The sequence below is a fragment of the Oncorhynchus mykiss genome, chromosome 5 (assembly GCF_013265735.2).
Source record: "Oncorhynchus mykiss isolate Arlee chromosome 5, USDA_OmykA_1.1, whole genome shotgun sequence".
NCBI lineage: Eukaryota > Metazoa > Chordata > Actinopteri > Salmoniformes > Salmonidae > Oncorhynchus > Oncorhynchus mykiss.
Genome location: NC_048569.1, coordinates 72,136,286 through 72,156,380, shown reverse-complemented (window position 1 = coordinate 72,156,380; position 20,095 = coordinate 72,136,286). Strand labels below are relative to the sequence as shown.

At 48.9% G+C, this 20,095-nt stretch overlaps 1 protein-coding gene across 1 annotated transcript in view; it reads right to left on the bottom strand.

The window, feature by feature from the left end:
- LOC110524503 (protein PRRC2C) overlaps window positions 1–20,095 on the bottom strand; it is a 31,157-nt gene extending 11,062 nt beyond the window's left edge. Inside the window, exons 1-16 of the mRNA XM_036979056.1 lie at window positions 19,634–20,095; window positions 13,477–13,646; window positions 12,831–13,005; window positions 12,454–12,704; window positions 11,956–12,290; window positions 7,284–7,363; window positions 7,040–7,167; window positions 6,838–6,925; window positions 6,531–6,684; window positions 5,619–6,357; window positions 5,300–5,475; window positions 4,839–5,121; window positions 4,470–4,671; window positions 3,242–4,094; window positions 1,131–2,944; window positions 338–486 (exon numbers count right to left, since the gene is read on the bottom strand). Of these exons, the coding sequence (XP_036834951.1) occupies window positions 338–486; window positions 1,131–2,944; window positions 3,242–4,094; window positions 4,470–4,671; window positions 4,839–5,121; window positions 5,300–5,475; window positions 5,619–6,357; window positions 6,531–6,684; window positions 6,838–6,925; window positions 7,040–7,167; window positions 7,284–7,363; window positions 11,956–12,290; window positions 12,454–12,704; window positions 12,831–13,005; window positions 13,477–13,591 (5,542 nt within the window). The 5' untranslated portion in view covers window positions 13,592–13,646; window positions 19,634–20,095. The remainder of the gene's footprint in view (window positions 1–337; window positions 487–1,130; window positions 2,945–3,241; window positions 4,095–4,469; window positions 4,672–4,838; window positions 5,122–5,299; window positions 5,476–5,618; window positions 6,358–6,530; window positions 6,685–6,837; window positions 6,926–7,039; window positions 7,168–7,283; window positions 7,364–11,955; window positions 12,291–12,453; window positions 12,705–12,830; window positions 13,006–13,476; window positions 13,647–19,633) is intronic.

Sequence of the window (20,095 nt, the reverse complement as noted above, 5' to 3'; positions counted from 1 at the left end):
TATCTGACTTGTAGATCAATGTCATTCTCAGTTACTGTACTTGCATAAAAGTTTGATAGGCTGAGGATGCATCAACTCAGTCAACAGATCAGGTATTTTTGGAACGAGGCAAAAAAACAAAAAACAAAATCTTGTGAACCCGGCGATTCATAACGTTTGGATCGGTTCTCTTACTGATGCATGCTTTGTTTGGATTAGTCAGGGGTCCCACAGACTGATACACTTACACCTTAAAAATTTGAACCGGGGACCGATGAGTATGGGTGAATCGTTTACATCCCTACTAGATAGCAGGTGTGTACATCTGTGTGTGTGTGTGTGTGCGCATTTGTCTCACTGGCATAGTTGTTTAGGTCAAACTGCAACAGAGCGTTCTCCTTCTCCTTGGGTTTCTGTTTGGTCTCGTCCTTCCTGCGTCCAGTAGGGTCTTTACCCCCAGTACGCACCACTCCCCCACCCGGGGCTGAGTCTGGGTTAGGGGCCGCTCTGGAGGGGAAGAGAGAGACATGTTAGGGAAAGAGAGAGAGATGGAGACAAGAGGACAGGCCACTGTACAGAGAAGCAGCAGATTGATAAAAAAACTAAAACAAGACAGGCATCCCAATAGTGTAAAAACTTCAGGATCTATAGTAGTCCTCTCTGATAACACAAAATATAGTAGTATAATAAAGGACATTGCTTTCACGTCAGTGAAGGTGAGGAAACAAGGAAAGGAAACCGCTTTAGACTATTGAGATGCAGCCAGAAAAGGAGAGGAAGTGATGTGTACCCAGTGTATTCTCCTCCAGAGTGAGGGGCCACAGAGATGTAGCAGACATATTTTATATATATATATATATATATATATATATATATATATATGTGTATATGTGTGTCAACTCCATACCAAAACACACAGCCAGCAGCTAGAACAGGATACGAAAGGAGATGAGAAACATTTGTCCTTCAGGAAGAGAGTGCTTCTACAGCTCTTATTCACACACACAAACAAAAACAGAAAAGTACTGGAGTTTGGTTGTTTAATAAGATATTGTTCATTATGTTAACAGTGAAGATATAACATGCAAACAGTCAGTGAACAAGACAAAAGGCCAAACCAAATCATGTTGTGAGATTGGTGGATGACTCACCCTCTGCGTCCAGCTTTGCCCCCTCCTCGCCTCTCTCCCTTCCCCCCTGCGTAGCCGCGACCTGGTTTGGGTCCGCTGTTCCCCCAGCGGTTCTGCCTCTCCACCGGACGCTGACTGGAGAAACTCCTCCTGCCCCCGGCGGGCCCGGCTGCCTCGCGTTTGGGTGTCACCCCTCCCTCGGTGGGAGTCCTGCTGGGGGGTGCTGAGCCCTGAGGAGGTAGGGGGGCTGGTGTCGAGGTCTGGGCAGTGCCGCTAGCAACCTCCCGCGCTCCCCTCCTCTCCTCCCGTTCTCTACGCTCGTTAAAGTCGCTACTCTCCGACGCCGTCTCCCACTCCTCGTTGGCCTGGTCAGAAGAGTTCTGCGTGGATAGGTCAGGTGACTTGGTGCCCACGGCAGAGGTGGTGGGAGGGGTGGCGTCAGGCAGGGCTGGGTCAGAGGTTAGGTCAGCGGCTTTGGGATCCTTATCTACAGGCAGGGTGAAGGGGGCCCCTGGAGCTCTTGAGAGAGTAGGGGACAGGGAGACAGGGCCAGGCACTAAGGCTGGGATGGGGGCAGTGGAGGTGGGTCCAGGTCCTGTGTCTCCTCCAGCTAAGACTGCAGCCTCTCTCTCCTTCAGCTTCCGGAAGCGGGGGGGTTTGTCCTGTCTGGGGGGTCGGGCTGGCCGAGGGCGACGGGGCCTCTCTCTGTCTCTGCTACTCTGGGGTCCCCCCTCCCCAAACTTCTTCCCCTCGAACTGTCGGTCTCTGTCCCCTCGAACGGGCCGTCGGTCAGAGTGGTGGTCCCAGTTGTCATAGCGTGATGACGAGGGTTCTGTGTCCTCAGGGCGGAAGGTCTCCATGGGTTTAGAGGGCCACTGGGAGGACGACTCTCTAGTTCCTGGGCGTCTGAGAGGAGCTGACCTAGGACCTCCTCTCTCCCTGGCTCCCCCTCGCCTGCTGTACAGTCCCCCTCTCCCACGCCGTGAAGGATCTCCTCTGGGCAGGAAGCCTGGCTTGGGCCTTCCCTCATCTCCTCCCCTGGGCCCTCCTTTCTCCCCCAGGTGATGGGGTCCGAAGCCAGGTTTGTGTGGTCCGGAGCGGGGCTCTCCTGGTATTTCCCTGCGGAGCGGTCGGGGTGGTTTGACACTGGGCTCACGGTCTGAAGCCCCAGTGTCGCTAGCGGACTCCCGTCCTCCTTCGCTCTCTGAGTCGGTATCGGAACCACGACGCCGTCTGCGTTTGGGCATCACTTCGAAGTCTGAGCTCTCGCTGCGCGTCTCGCTCTCTTCACGGCAGCGGAAGGCAGCAGCGCCACTGACGGCAGGAAAGTCTGAGCGCGAGCACGGCTCCTGATAAGGGTACTCCCATCGACTACGACCCCGGCCACCTCTACTTCGACCAATATAAGTTCCCCGGAAACTCCGTCCTCGAGAGTAGTACTCCCCTCTGCCTCGACCTCTAAAACCATCAGCCGGCCAGTCTCGCTCTCTGTCCCTTTCCATCTCTCTCTCCCGGTCTCTTTCCCTCTCCTCACGGCGGTAGGTCCGTGGGGGCAGGTTGGGCTCCTTCGTAGAGGGTAATTTAGGTTCAGAGTTTAGGTCATTGGTTGGTAGTTGGTCTGTCTTGTCGTCCTGGGAGGCTGGTATCGGGGCATGTATATCTCTGGATCTCTGGAGGCCCTTCCCAGGCCCCTCTGTCTCAGGGGCCTTACTCTTCCCATCCCTCTCCCCTTGGGGTCTGTCCCTGTCCCTCTCCCCGTGCGGTCTGTCCCTCTCCCTCTCTCCGTGCGGTCTGTCCCTCTCCCTCTCTCCGTGGGGTCTGTCCCTCTCCCTCTCTCCGTGGGGTCTGTCCCTCTCCCTCTCTCCGTGGGGTCTGTCCCTCTCCCTCTCTCCGTGGGGTCTGTCCCTCTCCCTCTCTCCGTGGGGTCTGTCCCTCTCCCTCTCTCCGTGGGGTCTGTCCCTCTCCCTCTCTCCGTGGGGTCTGTCCCTCTCCCTCTCTCCGTGGGGTCTGTCCCTCTCCCTCTCTCCGTGGGGTCTGTCCCTCTCCTTCTCTCCGTGGGGTCTGTCCCTCTCCTTCTCTCCGTGGGGTCTGTCCCTCTCCCTCTCTCCGTGGGGTCTGTCCCTCTCCCTCTCTCCGTGGGGTCTGTCCCTCTCCCTCTCTCCGTGGGGTCTGTCCCTCTCCTTCTCTCCGTGGGGTCTGTCCCTCTCCTTCTCTCCGTGGGGTCTGTCCCTCTCCTTCTCTCCGTGGGGTCTGTCCTTGGGGCCCTCAGACACCGCAGCAGCAGCGGAGGCAGCTTTCACTCCTCCTCGCTCCTCCTTCTTGGGTCTCTCCCCCTTTTCTCCTCTCTCACGGTGTCGCTCTCTCTCCTCCCGCTGCTCTCGCTCTTCCTTCATATCTCTGAGTACAGGTTTCTTAATGGGTCCAGACCTGCGTACCGGCCTCTCTCCCCCTGGTCCATCCCTCCGGCCGGCCCCAGACCTCCCTCCCCAGCGCAGCTCAGCCTTCTGCTTGCTGGGGGCCGGCTTCTCGAGCTTGTGGAGGCCGTCAGCTGGAGGGGTGTCCCCGGTCACAGCAGCCTGGGAGAAAGGCTCTTTACTGGCCTTTATATCTTCCCCGCCTGGCCTCTCTTCCGGATCCTGGAGCTCAAGTGTCTTTGTTCCCAGGTGGAGGCTGTCGAACCTGGGCTCATCCAGTTTGAGGGAGTGGCTGGAGCCCTGGGAGATGGTTCTTTGTAGCATGGCCTGTCCCAGAGACTCCACCTCTGCAGTGGGCAGGCTAGGCTCCACTGGCTCAAAGGGAGACCCACCAGGCCCTATTTCTGTCTGCAGGGGTTCTGGAGCCTCCTCTGGGCCTGGGCCGAATCCTGACAGTGGCTTTGTGGGGTCTCTGAAAAGGTCTGATTTGCCACAGGGTTCCAGGGGATTGTGATCCTGGCTGGGGTACATGGCTGGGAGACCCCTTTCCATCTCCAACCCAGAGTCCAGTCTGGGAAAAGGAGAGATGTTTTAATAAAATAAAGTGGCTTACTCTTATTACTATCTACCGTGGAGACAAGAAGTTTTGTTTTACCTTTATTTAACTACGCAAGTCAATTAAGAACAAATTCCTAACTACAACGACGGCCTAGGAACTGTGGGTTAACTGGTCTAGGAACTGTGGGTTAACTGGTCTAGGAACTGTGGGTTAACTGGTCTAGGAACTGTGGGTTAACTGCCTTGTTCAGGGGCAGAACGACAGACTTTTACCTCGTCAGCTCTGGGTTTCGATCTAGCAACCTTTCGGTTACTGGCTCTCACCACTAGGCTACCTGCCGCCAGGTTAGTGTAATAAGATGCAGCCTGAGTGTTGTCGTCTACTCACCTGCTGTCCTCGTCCTCCCGTCCTTTAGGGGGTGTGACAGAGGGAAGGGGTTCAGATTGGGGGTATGGGTCAGATCCCCATACTATGCGCGGTTCAGAAGGGAGACTGTGGTCCCGTATGGGCCTGGACAGGTGGTCAAAGGAGTCAGAACTGGAGTTGTCCCCTGGCTCTCTACGAATTATCTGCTTAGGAGGAATCCGCCCTGGAGACGAGGAGAAGGGACAGTCAAAATGTTAGATAGAGAGAGAGATAGATATATATCTAACAATTCATGGCTTTTGTGCCAAACACATACAGGGCAACAAATCTCACAGAAGACAAGCAAACCTAAACAGTCAAAAGAGACACAGTATGTCAGTATTGTCGTACCAGGTCCAGGGTGCATGTTTGGCATGTCGAGCGGTGGTCTTCCAGACATAATGCGGGGGTCCATATATGACTGCATCATGAGCCAGCGGGGGTCAAAGCCCATGTTAGCCAGGTGCTGCTGATGCTGGTGGTGAGGGGGGCCGACGGGCTGGTACAGGGAGCGGTGCTGCTGCTGGGAGGCAGCTACACATCCTCCACCCGCACCTCCTCCTGATGGGGACACAGCCCCACCACCACCCCCCTGCTGCTGTTGCTGCTGCTGCCACTGCTGCTTCATCTGCTCCTGCAAGGAGAAAAAAGTAGGAGTTCGATACAGGGATTCTCTTCAAAATAACATGGACAACGTTAAAAAGATCAGGACTCCAGAGATAGAATGTAATGGAATTTGGTAACTGTTTTCTATATCCAATTTCACATCTGAAATTCCTCTTGGAAAAAATTAAGCAACACAAGTCCAATACCTGCTGCCTGAGGAAGCGCGGGGGCAGAGACTTCTGGAACTGTTTCGAGTATCCAGAGGTGAGAGAGGGGCGCATGGCAGCCCCCACCTCTCCCTCAAGGTCCAGGGGGGCCACAGGGGCGTCCTCTCCACTGAGGGGGTCCATAAGGGGCAGTGTGAGCGGCATAGGTTCCTCCACTAGAGAGAGAGAGCGAGAGAGATACTGAAATTAAACAATTGAAATAAACAAATAGTGGCTCTGCTTGGAGTGAAAGTGTGGGAGGTAAAGCGGCTGGTTAATTTATGTTGGTGGAAACACAGGGCTCTGCCAGGGGGCTCACCTCTGCTCTCATCGGTGCTGAAGTAGTCTCTGATAGGCATGGGCGTCAGTCTCTCAGTCTGGCTTTCCTCCACCAGAGGGCTCACCTCACTCAGGGGGCCCACCAAGTGCAGGGGACCCTCTCCGAGCCGAGGCTCTGGGGGTATGGACAATGGTCTCTGGACTGGAGGGCTGGGCTGGCGAGGCACAAACGGACTCTCTTCCTTCACACTAGGCTCTACTCTCTCCACACGCTCTCTCTCAATCCTTTCCCTCTCCACACTCTCTCTCTCAATCCTTTCCCTCGCCACACTCTCTCTCTCAATCCTTTCCCTCTCCACACTCTCTCGGTCTTGGAGAGGGGCTGATATGTTCGGGGGCTGAGAGGAAGGGGCAGGCTGCGATGGTGCAGGGTTAGAGACAGGGGGAAGAACAGACAAAGGAGGTGTGTCTTCACACACAGCTCCAGTCTCTTCATTGGTCGTCTCGGCGGCAGGGCCGTGCTTGGCATCTGTTGCCGGGTGGAGTTTCTCGTTGAGGCGTTTGAGTTTCTCTGCGCAAGCGGTGAGTCTCTGTTCTTCCATCCTCCTCTCCTCCTCTTCTCTCCTCCGCCTGGCTCTTTCTACCGCTTCCGACAGGTCCTGCTTCTTGTGTTTCTGGCGCCAGGCCTCGCACTCCTCCTCACCAGCAGGGGGAGCAATGGTGGGGGGTTTGGCCACGCGAGGGGCTCCGCTGCCCACCGAGCGCCCACCTAGCTGACCCTAGAGAGAGAGAGAGAGAGAGAGAGAAAAAGATGATCTAATACTACTACTTTACCTTAGAACCTCCAAAGCCTAAATTAACTTGTATAGTAAAGCTCTTGGCATTAGTCCTGGACCCCTCCATCCAGTCAAACACACCCCAAACCGAGTCAACCAGCCACCCTCAGCCTCACCTGGTGGTCCTGTGGCGGGCCGGTCTTGTACACCCCCTTACTGCCTAGGGAAAGCACCCTGGGGTCCCTTCCATCTACCCATGAGCCTTTGCTGCCCTCCTGGCCGTCTGACAGGCGCTGTGCCCTCATCAGCTCCACTTTACCCATCCACTCCCTGAGTGAGTGAGAGAGAGAGTGCAATGGTTAGGAGTCTTGGTAATGTCTAGGCTAACAGTCTTGAGGTGTACCGAAAACCAATGTTAAAAAACAGTCTCTCACACCCAGGTAGTGAGGCAGAAAAGGAAGCACCTTCTTCAGTGAGACTCACCAGTTTTCCCCTTTCTCTTTGGCGGCATGGTTCTCCTCGTCGTCACTAAAGTTGAGTTTCTCTGTGTAGTCGACCTCCATCTGAGCTCCTGGAGAACATATAGGAAAAGCTGAGGGTTACCGTTACATCGAGTTTACGTGAAAAGCTACTAAAACGTAATGAAGGTAAAGAATCATTATGTATAAATACAGATGAGTCTTACCAGCCCAGCCCTCATCAGCCTCTGTGTCCAGGTTGTCAAGCTCTTTGAGCTCTGTGGCACTGATGATGGAGGGTCTATCTGGGTCCTTGATCCAGGCCTGGGGGGGCCCGTGCTGGGGACGGACCCTCCTGGGGAGCCAACACACAGGAGGGTGAGTACACCAAGGAATGGGTGATGCAAGGTCTAGGAAGTTGTGTTGTAATAATGATGAAGAGTGTTGGGATGTAGATGTGGGTGTACTCACCTGGCTCCATCCTGTGGAACAGGGTATCTGATGTTCCCTGGCACTGGAGTAAAGGGCATCCTGGGATACGCATTGAACATCTAGAACAAGACACAGAAACACACAACACCCAGCCATTACTAGGAGAATCCTACTCTGCAAGGTTAAAGAAATGTTTAGCAATTATTTATTTTTTTTACCTTTATTTAACTAGGCAAGTCAGTTAAGAACAAATTCTTATTTTCAAATGACGGCCTAGGAACAGTGCCTGTTCAGGGGCAGAACGACAGATTTGTACCTTGTCAGCTCGGGGGTTTGAACTTGCAACCTTCCGGTTACTCGTCCAACGCTCTAACCACTAGGCTACGCTGCCGCCCCAATAGCAACTATTGTCAAGAAAACATCCCGCACCAGGGGATCTTTTTATTCACCTTATTGTTTTCCTACTTCCGGCCCAGTCACAAGCAAAACATCCTTAAATACAAATTCAATGTCAAAACTATTACAGAATTAGAAAGATATGTTAATACTATGTTGAGTAAAATTATAAAAAACATTTAAACATTTTTTATCTATGCTACCGGACTTGAATATGTTCCGGGGTTCATCCGATGGCATTGGAGGAGTTTACCACCTTAGCCACAGGCTTCATTAATAAGCGCATCGACAACGTCGTCCCCACAGTGACCGTACGTACATAACCCAACCAGAAGCCATGGATTACAGGCAACATCCACACTGACTTAAAGCTGCCTCTTTCAAGGAGCAGGACACTAATCAGACATTTATAAGAGATCCCGACTCCAACGAACCATCAAACAGGACCATGATCGAATCCTACTACACCGGCCCTGATACTCGTTGAATGTGGCGGGATTGCAAACTATCACGGATTCCAAAGGGTTAACCAGCCGCGAGCTGCCCAGTGACGCAAGCCTACCAGACGAACTAAACGCCTTCTATGTTCGCTTTGAGGCTAGCAACACTGAAGCATGCATGAGAGCACCAGCTATCTGGGTGACTGTGTGATCAAGCTCTCCTTAGCCGACGTGAGTAAGACCTTTAAACACATCAACATTCACAAGGCTGTGGGGCCAGACGGATTTACCAGGACATGTGCTCCGGGCATGTGCTGACCAACTGGTAGGTGTCTTCACTGACATTTTCAACATGTCCCTGATTGAGTCTGTAATACCAACATGCTTCAAGCAGACCACCATAGTCCCTGTGCCCAAGAACACAAAGGCAACCTGCCGAAATGACTACAGACCCGTAGCACAGACTCGTAGCCACGAAGTGCTTTGAAAGGCTGGTAATGGCTCACATCAACACCATTATCCCAGAATCCCTAGACCCAGTCCAATTTGCATACCAGCCAAACAGATCCACAGATGAAGCAATCTCTATTACACTCCACATTGCCCTTTCCCACCTGGACAAAAGGAACACCTATGTGAGAACGCTGTTCATTGACTACAGCTCAGCATTCAACACCATAGTACCCTCAAAGCTCATCACCAAGCTAAGGAACCTGGGACTAAACACCTCCCTCTGCAACTGGATCCTGGACTTCCTGACAGGTCGCCCCCAGGTGGTGAGGGTAGGGAGCAACACCTGCCACGCTGATCCTAAACACTGGAGCTCCCCAGGGGTGAGTGCTCAGTTCCCTCCTGTACACCCTGTTCACCCACGACTGCATGGCCAGGCACGACTCCAACACCATCATTAAGTTTGCTGACGACACAACAGAGGTAGGCCTGATCACCGACAACGACGAGACAACCTATAGGGAGGAGGTCAGAGACCTGGCCGGGTGGTGCCAGAATAACAACCTATCCCTCAACGTAACCAAGACAAAGGAAATGATTGTGGCCTACAGGAAAAGGAGCACCGAGCATGTCCCCATTCTCATCGACGGGGCTGTAGTGGAGCAGGTTGGGAGCTTCAAATTCCTTGGTGTCCACATAAACAACAAACTAGATTGGTCCAAACACAGTCGTGAAGCGGGCACGACAAAGCCTATTCCCCCTCAGGAAACTAAAAAGATTTGGCATGGGTGCTGAGATTCTCAAAAGGTTCTACAGCTGCAACATCGAGAGCATCCTGACCGGTTGCATCACTGCCTGGCCTCCGCATCATTGCTCGGCCTCCGACCGCAAGGCACTTCCTCTGACACCAGGCGGTGTCAGAGAAAGGCCCTAAAAATTGTCAAAGACCCCAGCCACCCCAGTCATAGACTGTTCTCTCTACTACCGCATGGCAAGCGGTACCAGAGTGCCAAGTCTAGGACAGAAAGGCTTTTCAACAGTTTTTACCCCCAAGCCATAAGACTCCTGAACAGGTAACCAAATGGTTACCCAGACTATTTGCATTGTGTGCCCCACCCGCTCTCTTTATCTTATATGCATAGTCACTTTAACTATACATTCATGTACATACTACCCAAATTGGCCCGACCAACCAGTGCTCCCGCACATTGGCTAACCGGGCTACCTGCATTGTGTCCCACCACCCGCCTACCCCTCTTTTTACACTTCTGCTACTCTCTGTTCATCATATATGCATAGTCACTAACGATACCTACATGTACATACTACCTCAATAAGCCTGACTAACATGTGGCTGTATATAGCCTTGCTACTCTGTTTTTTTACGGTTGTTAAATTTCTTTACTTACCTACACACACACACCTTGTTTTTGGCACCATTGGTTAGAGTCTGTAAGTAAGCATTTCACTGTAAGGTCTACCTACACCTGTTGTATTCGGCACACGTGACAAATAAACTTTGACTCCACACTGTCCTTTCCCACCTGAACAAAAGGAACACTTATGTGAGAATGCGGTTCATTGACTACAGCTCAGCGTTCAACAAGCTCATCACTAAGCTGAACATCTCCATCTGGATCCTGAACTTCCTGACAAGCCAGCCGCAGGTGGTGAGGATAGACAACACATCCACCACGCTGACCCTCAACACGGGGGCACCTCAGGGGTGCGTGCTTTATCCCCTTCTGTACTCCCTGTTCACCCACGACTCCAAGATCACCATTAAGTTTGCTGACGACTACACGGTGGTAGGCTTAATCACCGATGAGACAGCTTATAGGGAGGAGGTCAGAGACCTGGCAGTGTGGTGCCAGGACAACCTCTCCCTCAACACCACCAAGACAAAAGAGTTGATTGTGGACTACAGGAAACAGAAGGCCAAGCACGCCCCCAGTGCAGTTATCACAACACATTATTTTCTGTGTTATAGCCTAACTAGATAATATGGCTTTAAAGCCCTGTGGAAAGTTACATAATTTAAATAAAACCAGAGGAAGAGGTGAACTTAAGAATACTTGTGAATTTGCGAGGCATGCGAGACAAGACTTTGCGAGATGCAGACTACCAAGACATGTGCGTACGGTTCTGCCTGCCCCTCTCTGACGATGGCCTTTCTGCTCGGTCTCTTCACTAGTGATGGGAGTATGTGTTCAGTCTTCAGTCTGTTGCATGTAGAATATCCTAGCTTATTCACGGGATCGATGTCGTATAGTATCTTCGGGCCAGTCTTGTGCGCATGGCGTAGGCTACTCTTCGTAGCGGAGGGCGTTTTTGTCTCATAATATGAAATTACAGTAGGCTACCAGTATAGCCTGTATCGATTACTCTTTTCAGATAACGGTACGTGGCCCCTTGAAAACACCTGGGCTACAGCATGTTTGTTTGTCCGTTAGGGTAGGTTCTACTACGTTTATTTTTACTGGATATTTGTGTATGTACTTTTTACCAATTTTTCTCCCCAATATTATGATTTCCAATTGGTAGCTACAGTCATGGTATGGACTCGGGAGAGGCGAAGGTCGTGCTCCGACACACGACCCAGCCAGGCAGCACTGCTTTTTGACACCCTGCTCGCTTAACCCGGAAGCCAGCCGTACCAACGTGTCGGAGGAAACACTGTACAACTGGCGACCATGTCAGCGTGCATGTGCTCCAGGGAGTGTGCACTACCCTCTGTAGCGCCTTAGACACACACACCACATATGCTCACACACACTCAGAAACACACTTCACAATCGTTACATACGCTTCTGCTACTCTATTTTCTATCCTGATTGCCTAGTCACTTTTACCCTTACATACATGTACATTCTGCCTCAATTACCCAGTACCCCTGCACATTTTATTTATTTATTTTATTTTACCTTTATTTAACTAGGCAAGTCAGTTAAGAACAAATTCTTATTTTCAATGACGGCCTAGGAACAGTGGGTTAACTGCCTGTTCAGGGGCAGAACGACAGTCAGCTCGGGGGTTTGAACTTGCAATCTTCCGGTTACTAGTCCAACACTCTAACCACTAGGCTACCCTGCCGCCCCAATTGACTAGGTATTTGACATTGACTAGGTACTCCTTGTATATAGTCCCGTTGTTGTGTTACCATTTCCCTTTTGCAACAAGTTCTTACTTTTTAACTCTGCTTTGTTGGGAAAGGGCTTGTAAGTAAGCATTTCATGTAGTATAAGCACTGAAGCCAATATTCATTAGCATTCTCATAGGCTTTGACTGGGCGGGTTAGCTAGCTAGGTTTTTGTCACAACAGATTGCAATTAGGAAAACAATCATGTTCGACCAGGAACTGAATCAAGTGGCCAGGCATTATAAATTAATACCAAGTAAAAATCAATAATCAGTCCATTACTTACATAGGGTGGCATCATGCCCCTGAACTGGGGGTGGAACTGGGGAGGCACACCGGCAGGGGCCTGCTGGCCACCATTGAGTTTAGGCTGGGCTGGAACAGAGGGGGGTTGTAGCTTGGGCTGAGAGGAGAGGGATGCAGGCTTGGCAGACAGGGGCAGCCTCTCCCTGACCTCTTTCTTCTCATTAGGGGGCACCCTGCCCCTCTCCTCCACCTCCCCAGGGGGTGAGGGGGTGCTGAGAGCTGCCCCTCCCTCCTCTGGCCCACAGCTGTCCATCTCAGAAGGGCTAGCTGAGGTGGTCAGATTCTTTCCCCCGCCCTCGCGCCAACTACCAACATCTATAGGGGAGCAGAGACAAGACAACACAGGCCAGTCATTTCTATGTAACAATCTTTGGGTCGGGTAGTTTGGTCCATCAGTAGCGGGTAGAAGAGTGCAACGCTCATGTTCTAAGGACAGACTGGGGAATGTGTGTGTGGTTATGTGAGTGTGTGTTTGTACTCTGAGGTCGGAGGCTGGGTCCAGGTCCATAAGGCTCCTCCTCCTGCCCCTCTCCTTTCTCCGACTCTCCGGCCGCCTGCAAACTGGGGAACTCCTGGTGGAACTGGCTGCTCACACGAGGGGCTCCTCCATCTAGCTGTGGTGGCGGTGGCTTGCTGTTGGCCCAGGATCTGCTGCACCCTATAGAGGACGAGACCTCTGGGGGTTGGGGGGGCCCTGGGTTAGGCTGGGGTGGGGGGGTATCGGACTGCCTGATACACACAACACAAAGGGGGGGATCGTGGAAAGTAGTTGTTTATTATTAGGGCTGAGAAACAAACTATGACCTAGTAACAGTGTATGTAGAGACCCAGTAAGGGACAGCCCTGGTATCTCACCTCTCGTCTCCTCCCTCAGGTCTGGAGGCCCAGCCGCTGCCGTCCTTGGGGACAATGTTAACGTTGGGGTCGTTGCCCTTGTTTTCTGCCTTCAGGCTGGGCAGGTTGGCAGGGGGGGGCATGCGCCGACTGACAGCAACCTTACCCAAACTCTGGAGCCCATGTCTGGCAGCCACTGGACGAGGGCATGAAACACTGACATTAAGCAAGGAGCAGTTTACATAATCACATTTATTACAGGGATGAAAATGATGAGGACCCAAAAAGGCAGAAAATTAATTGTGCGGTAACGTGTGACAAGTCAGTGTGATTTTTTTAGGGCCTATTTTTTGAGAATAAGTCGTGTATATAATACACATTTGATTAATCTCAAAACGGTTAACTTCCAAACCACCATAGACAGAAAATTGTTTTTGTAGCCCAAATTCCATTATCTTGGTTTTGGATTTCCCACGATTTTTAAAATTCTTCTTCAGATCTACACGATTCACGTGAATGGTCTATTTTCAGATCAAAACTGCAAATATTGCTGAAAAGCAACGAGTTCGCATCCCTGCATTATAGACAAACCCAAACTGGCCTCATTTTACAATGAGACATTGAAAAAAAAAAGAAAATGTGTGTGTGTTGGGAAGCACGAACGTACCTGCAGTTTTCTGGGTCTCCAGAGACTTGCCCTTGTACGTGTTGAAGAGGCTAAGGGTTGCATACTTGGTCTTGCCATCCTTTGCCTTGGTGCTCTGCCCTGACTTCTCTGACATTTCGCTGGAAACTCATTGAGTCTGGTCCTCTGGTCTCACCCCCAGAACCAGCCTCCTGCAATACAAATCAAACTTTATTCAAAAAAGTGCTACACAGAATTTTTTTAATTACATTTGCATTTTAACTTCAGAAAATGTATATAATATACAGTGCATTCGGAAAGTATTCAGATGAGTGATGCACCAATATGACATTTTGGCCGATACTGATATCCAATATTTTCCTTGACAAAAGAAACTGATACCGTCAATCAATATTTAACATTTCAGCAGCCTTAAGCATTCTAGTACAGTTAAATAGTTAAACACGCACATGGACGCAGCGGTCTAAGGCACTGCATCTCAGTGCAAGAGGTATCACTACAGTCCCTGGTTCAAATCCAGGCTGCATCACATCCGGCCGTGAATGGTAGTCCCATAGGGCGACGCACAATTGGCCCAGTGTCGTCCGGGTTTGGCCCTCATTGTAAATAAGAATGTGTTGTTAACTAACTTGCTTAGTTAAATAAAGGTTACACACACAAAATAGTTATTTTGTTGGCATTTACGCATGTCCCCATTACCAGTAAAAACATAATCAAAACCTATTTCTTTCATTTACTTGCTGTGCTGTTCATTCGTTTCATTCTCAACCAGGATTTCTATGGAATGCCGTTTGGGTCTTTACGTGTCAAAAAATATACCATTTAACCTCTTAGAGCTCTAGGGGCGCTATTTCATTTTTGGATAAAAAACGTTCCCGTTTTAAGCGCGATATTTTGTCACGAAAAGATGCTCGACTATGCATATTCTTCAGTTTTGGAAAGAAAACACTCTGAAGTTTCAGAATCTGCAAAGATTTTGTCTGTAAGTGCCCCAGAACTCATTCTACAGGCGAAACCAAGATGATGCATCACCCAGGAATTAGCAGAATTTCTGAAGCTCTGTTTTCCATTCTCTCCTTATATGGCTGTGATTGCGCAAGGAATGAGCCTACACTTTCTGTCGTTCGCCCAAGGTCTTAGCAGCATTGTGACGTATTTGTAGGCATATCATTGGAAGATTGGCCATAAGAGACTACATTTTCCAGAGGTCCGCCCGGTGTCCTTTGTCTAAATTTGTGCGTAATCTTCAGGTGCAGGCATTTTCTCCTGGGATTCAGGAGAGAAAGCATGTTTCCAAGAACGATGTATCAATGAAGAGATATGTGAAAAACACCTTGAGGATTGATTCTAAACAACGTTTGCCATGTTTTCAGTCGATATTATGGAGTTAATTTGGAAAAAAGTTTGCGTTTTGAGGACTGAATTTATGGATTTTTTTTGGTAGCCAAATGTGATGTATAAAACGGAGCTATTTCTAATACACAAGGAATCTTTTTGGAAAAACTGAGCATCTGCTATCTAACTGAGAGTATCCTCATTGAAAACATCAGAAGTTCTTCAAAGGTAAATGATTTTATTTGAAGGCTTTTATGTTTTTGTTAATGTTGCGTGCTGGATGCTAACGCTAATGCTAACGCTAAATGCTAACGCGAAATGCTAACTCTAGCTAGCTACTTTTACACAAATGATTGTTTTCCTATGGTTGAGAAGCATATTTTGAAAATCTGAGATGACAGTGTTGTTTACAAAAGGCTAAGCTTGAGAGATGGCATATTTATTTCATTTCATTTGCGATTTTCATAAATAGTTAACGTTGTGTTATGCTAATGAGCTTGCTGATAGATTTACACAATCCTGGATACAGGGGTTTTTTCATAGCTAAACGTGACGCAGAAAACGGAGCGATTTGTCCTAAACAAATAATCTTTCAGGAAAAACTGAACATTTGCTATCTGAGAGTCTCCTCAATGAAAACATCTGAAGTTCTTCAAAGGTAAATGATTTTTTTGAATGCTTTTCTGTTTTTTTGTGTAAATGTTGCCAGCTGAATGCTAATGCTAAATGCTACGTTAGCCATCAATACTGTTACACAAATGATTGTTTTGCAATGGTTGAGAAGCATATTTTGAAAATCTGAGATGACAGTGTTGTTAACAAAAGGCTAAGCTTGAGAGCTAGCATATTTATTTCATTTCATTTGCGATTTTCATGAATAGTTAACGTTGCGTTATGGTAATGAGCTTGAGTCTGTATTCACGAACCCGGATCCGGGATGGGGAGATCAGAAAGGTTAACACTATTTGACTTGTCAAATAAGTTTGTTGACCAATCAGGACCCGAATATGACTGCAAGTCACAATTTAACTCGCTCATAGATGTTTTACGCAGTTATTACGCTATCACTCATATTTCATATGTCACAATGATTCATCAATACGTAAAGTTGTCGTGCACCTACAGTGCTGGTCATAAAAAAAAAAGCTATCTAGCTCATGGATGCAAACAATGTTCTTCCCCAAAAACAAAACGACAATCTGTTTCAGTAGCTATAGTTAGCTAGCTAACTATATAGATAGATGTCATCATCAGGTAGCTACGGGGGAAATGAGCGGGTAGGGGGAGAGAGAAAAGGGGGGGGGGGGGGAGAATGAAGGTAACTCCACAGCTCTTCAGAGTGACAGAATGACTTGACTAGGAGAGACTCTACACCTCTCCATCACAATGGCTTCTCTCCACTCAATGGGGCATGTCGTGTTGCCATGCCGACAGGCCCTAAGAGAGCAGCCTTTGTTGAGCCATGCGGCTGTGCTGCCTAACGGCCGGGAGCCATTCATAATTGATGGAGGAGCGATGTTTGAGCATGGTGGGGGCCAGGGCAGCTAACAGCACAGCACTGAGGCTAACAGTGCTGTTTCCCAAATGCTCAATGACTTCTGGTGGGTGGCATCACTCCTACATAATGCTGATGGAAGATACTCGGATATAAATGAATGGCCAACTGGTAGAGCAGGACCCACTAATTGTTGTTGCAGATCTCTTACATTCAAAATTCAAAAGCTTTCACGGTTACAGTAAAAGTTCAACAACCCGAAATGTAATAGATATTTCCTCAACTCCGGTAGTTCCATTGTGTTTTTTATTTTTTCCCCTCTAACCAGGGACTGATTTAGACCTGGGACACCAGTTGGGTGCAATTAAGTATCAAGTAGAACAGAAAAACAGCAGGCTCCGGACCTCATAGGGTAACAGTTGAATACCCCTGCTCTAGGCAGTGGGCAAACTGATTGTATGAGCAAAAGCAAAGTCACAAACAGGCACACTGCGCTGACACCCTCCTAGCCACACTAAACTGGCACACGTCTGCTAGCAAAGAACGCAGACCGCCTGGGAGAGGGGAGGCATGAGTGAGAGATAAGCAGAGACACTTCCTCCACAGGGAAGGCCAGCCCCTACGTGTGCCACAGCCACAAGGGAGAGACCCCAGAAAGGGACAAAGTCAATCAAGGACAGAGTGTGAGTCACAAGGACAAAGCAGCCTAAACAGACATTCTGCTCCTCTGATTGTCATAAACACCCCCCCCCCCCCCATAAACCTGACCAGCCCCCAAGTCAAACCTTGTTTAGCCCTCACCTCTATCTGCCAGGTCTCCAGCCATACATTGTTCCCCTACTCTGTCAAGTCCCACATAACCCAGCCATGCTCCCAAAGAGGTCATTGCCCAGCCTTGTTCAACCCAGACCCAAACCCTCATCACAGCTTCAGTTCAAATCATGCCCAGTCATCTCTCTCTGCAAACCAGCTCTACCCAATTACTCTAACATAATATTCTTTGAGATGTTTTAAAAAAAATCAAAAGTGACATAACACATATAGCCCTTAGAACTCCATCCATGGCCTTTTGCCTCCAGGGAGAGCGGAGATGAAAAACAGGCTCAGGAATGGGATGTGACCTCTAGGCAGAAAGAAGATATCCTGATTTGTTCCTTGCCTTCACCAAGTACATTCAGATCTCTGTAAATGAGGGTAAAGAAAACAAGGAAAGGAAACCTTTAGACCAGGGGTGTCATAATCCTTCCATTGAGGGCCTAGGGTCTGCAGGCTTTTGGGTTTTCCTTTCAATTAAAACCTAGACAAGCAGGTGAGTTCTTTATTAATTAGAGACCTAAATTCAACTATTAAGTACAAAGGAAGTGCGAAAAGCCGCAGACACTCGGCCCTCCGAGGAATGAGTTTGACACCTGTGCTTTATGCTGCAGTTAGTTGGTATGAGGTAGACCGCAAACCGGATGTCATTGTTTTTAATGAGAGCACGAAGGTAAATGCCGTTGAGGCTGGCGGTGAATGCAGTCAGCCGCCATGGTAGACGGGACTTGCCACAAGTTAAAATATTTCCACTTTCGGCATAGCGTTTTTTTTTCTTCGGATGTTGATTTGCACTGATTGTTTACCGAAATCACAATAGCAACGCATAATGTCGTCCTGGCTCGCTTTTTCCGTCACCAATTTTCTTACTTTCTTGTCACTCTATGCCGACTGTTATGAAAGTTTTTGCATGTCTCGTCTAAACGCAGTATTAGACTACCGAGATGGCCCCCATGGCAGGAAGCTACATACAGACCCAAGATTGTGTACACTGTGCCACCTGAGGTGGATAGCAGCTGAGTCACCTCTCACAGAGATACAACAGTAGTCAACAGATAGCCATAGAACAGAGGGCCACAACACACCTAGAATTATCTGAAATCCCTAATGGGATTAATCCGCCATTTTGCTACTATCATCCTGTTTTCAGATAAGTGGACACGAGCGACAGGAGACGCAGCGAGGAAGCCACTTTAGACTATTGAAATTCAGCCCATAATAAGTTATATTGAGCTGCAGCCTCTTGGGAGGTGGGAACATCAATATCTTCCAGTCTGTAGGTAGATGGAATTAGATAGTTTCTAAATATTTTCCCAGTCATTGGGGACTAAAGCCTGCTGTTTTCTTCCCTAAGTATATACAAAACAGATGGCATTGAATATGGAATCAGCTGGACTATGGACCACTTTCGAGGACTTATTAACATCAAAGTTTGACTTGCGGGTGAACTATACACTGCCGGCACACAGCAGGGTGGTGTGGCTTTTGGTTGGAACTTGGTACCAGGATCAGTATGAGACTATCCCTCTATCTCCTCCCATGTGCTGACTTTTTAAAATCAATTTAAGTGGATTAATTCACGTTCCTATGAAATGGTGTCATCTGGCCCACTCTGGGGATTCGGAAAGACAGGTAGGTCGATTCACTTTGGACTGTTTCCTAAACCAATCTCATGACACGCTGCACATGCTCACTCATCTCCTCACCACACTCATGACCAGGTCAAATGCCTGGTCATTTGCATACCAGTCACACCAGAGAACACAATAAATCCCTGCGTTGTCAGTGATCGGAATCAATGGTAGCAGAGGTAATCAACATGGATTTTGGTTCATATAATTTACTAATGGCCTTGTCCAGAAGACAGGATCATGGTCAACCGGAAATGTTAAAGACCTGTGGACTGTGGTTGCCAACTGTCTGGGTAAATGTATTCCGAGTTGTCTAGAGAGGATGTTTATAGGTTAATATTTTGTTGTTGTACATTTTTAAACTGGGGACACCGACACTGTCACGCCCAAAACACAAAGAAATGTCGATGTAACGTGTTCAAACCTCTAGCAGTGCTTTTTTATTTTAGCAATAGTTCAAGGCTTGGAGATTGTATTAAAATATCAGTGCAGCTAGCTAACTGGTCAAATTGTAGCCTAACTGGTTCACCGCAACGGGCAGGCCGATGGTTTGATGGATCAGATTTAGGTTGAGACATGATGGGTCACATCGGCCCGGCGCCTTTTCTAGCCCAAAACAATCGAACACAAATTAACGATATCAAACATGATTCTAAACTAGTAGAATACTATTTGGCTGCAATCGTTCAGATTTACACGATACTGCAGCATGGTGGGTTAAGTAGTTGAAGAGTCAAAGATCAGTTTCAATTCTTAAATCGCAATCATCATCATCACATTCGGCTTTTTCCCAGTGGACGTACAGTGCTAGCTAAGTGGACAACGTAGCTAGCGTACACCATCACACCTCCTAACCTTCTTTTCACCACGAACTAGCTAGAAAATTCTTGACATGGCGACCAACCTGTCACCGCCGGTCTCTCTTCTTCTAGTATGTCGTCTGGGTTCGGCTTGTTTTGTAGTATCCAAGCCGAGTGTGTGGCCGGCGGATTACAAAAACTGGCTAGCTTGCTAACGATAGCTAGTTAGGTAAGTAGCGTGGTACAGTAGCTAGCATCCAACCATTTCCTCTCGACTTGCACGGGCCTCAAATCTATTCTGTGCCAACACGGTGCCCTTTCTTCTTTCCCGGGGTCTCCACCGTTGTTTGGACGTTAAGAGGGTCACGATTTGTGTTTGTCTTTTTTTTTTTTTTTGCCCACCCGTTATCTCGTGTGAGACAGTGCTGCTCTCGTTGAGTGCTGCTTGCGCCGCGGCCTGTCTCACAATCAAAGATGGCAGACCGCCAGTCCACGGGTGTCTGACGTCATCACGCACAGAAGACGGCGGCTGCAGAGCGACAGTTTTGGGAGTAGTATGAAGCCAG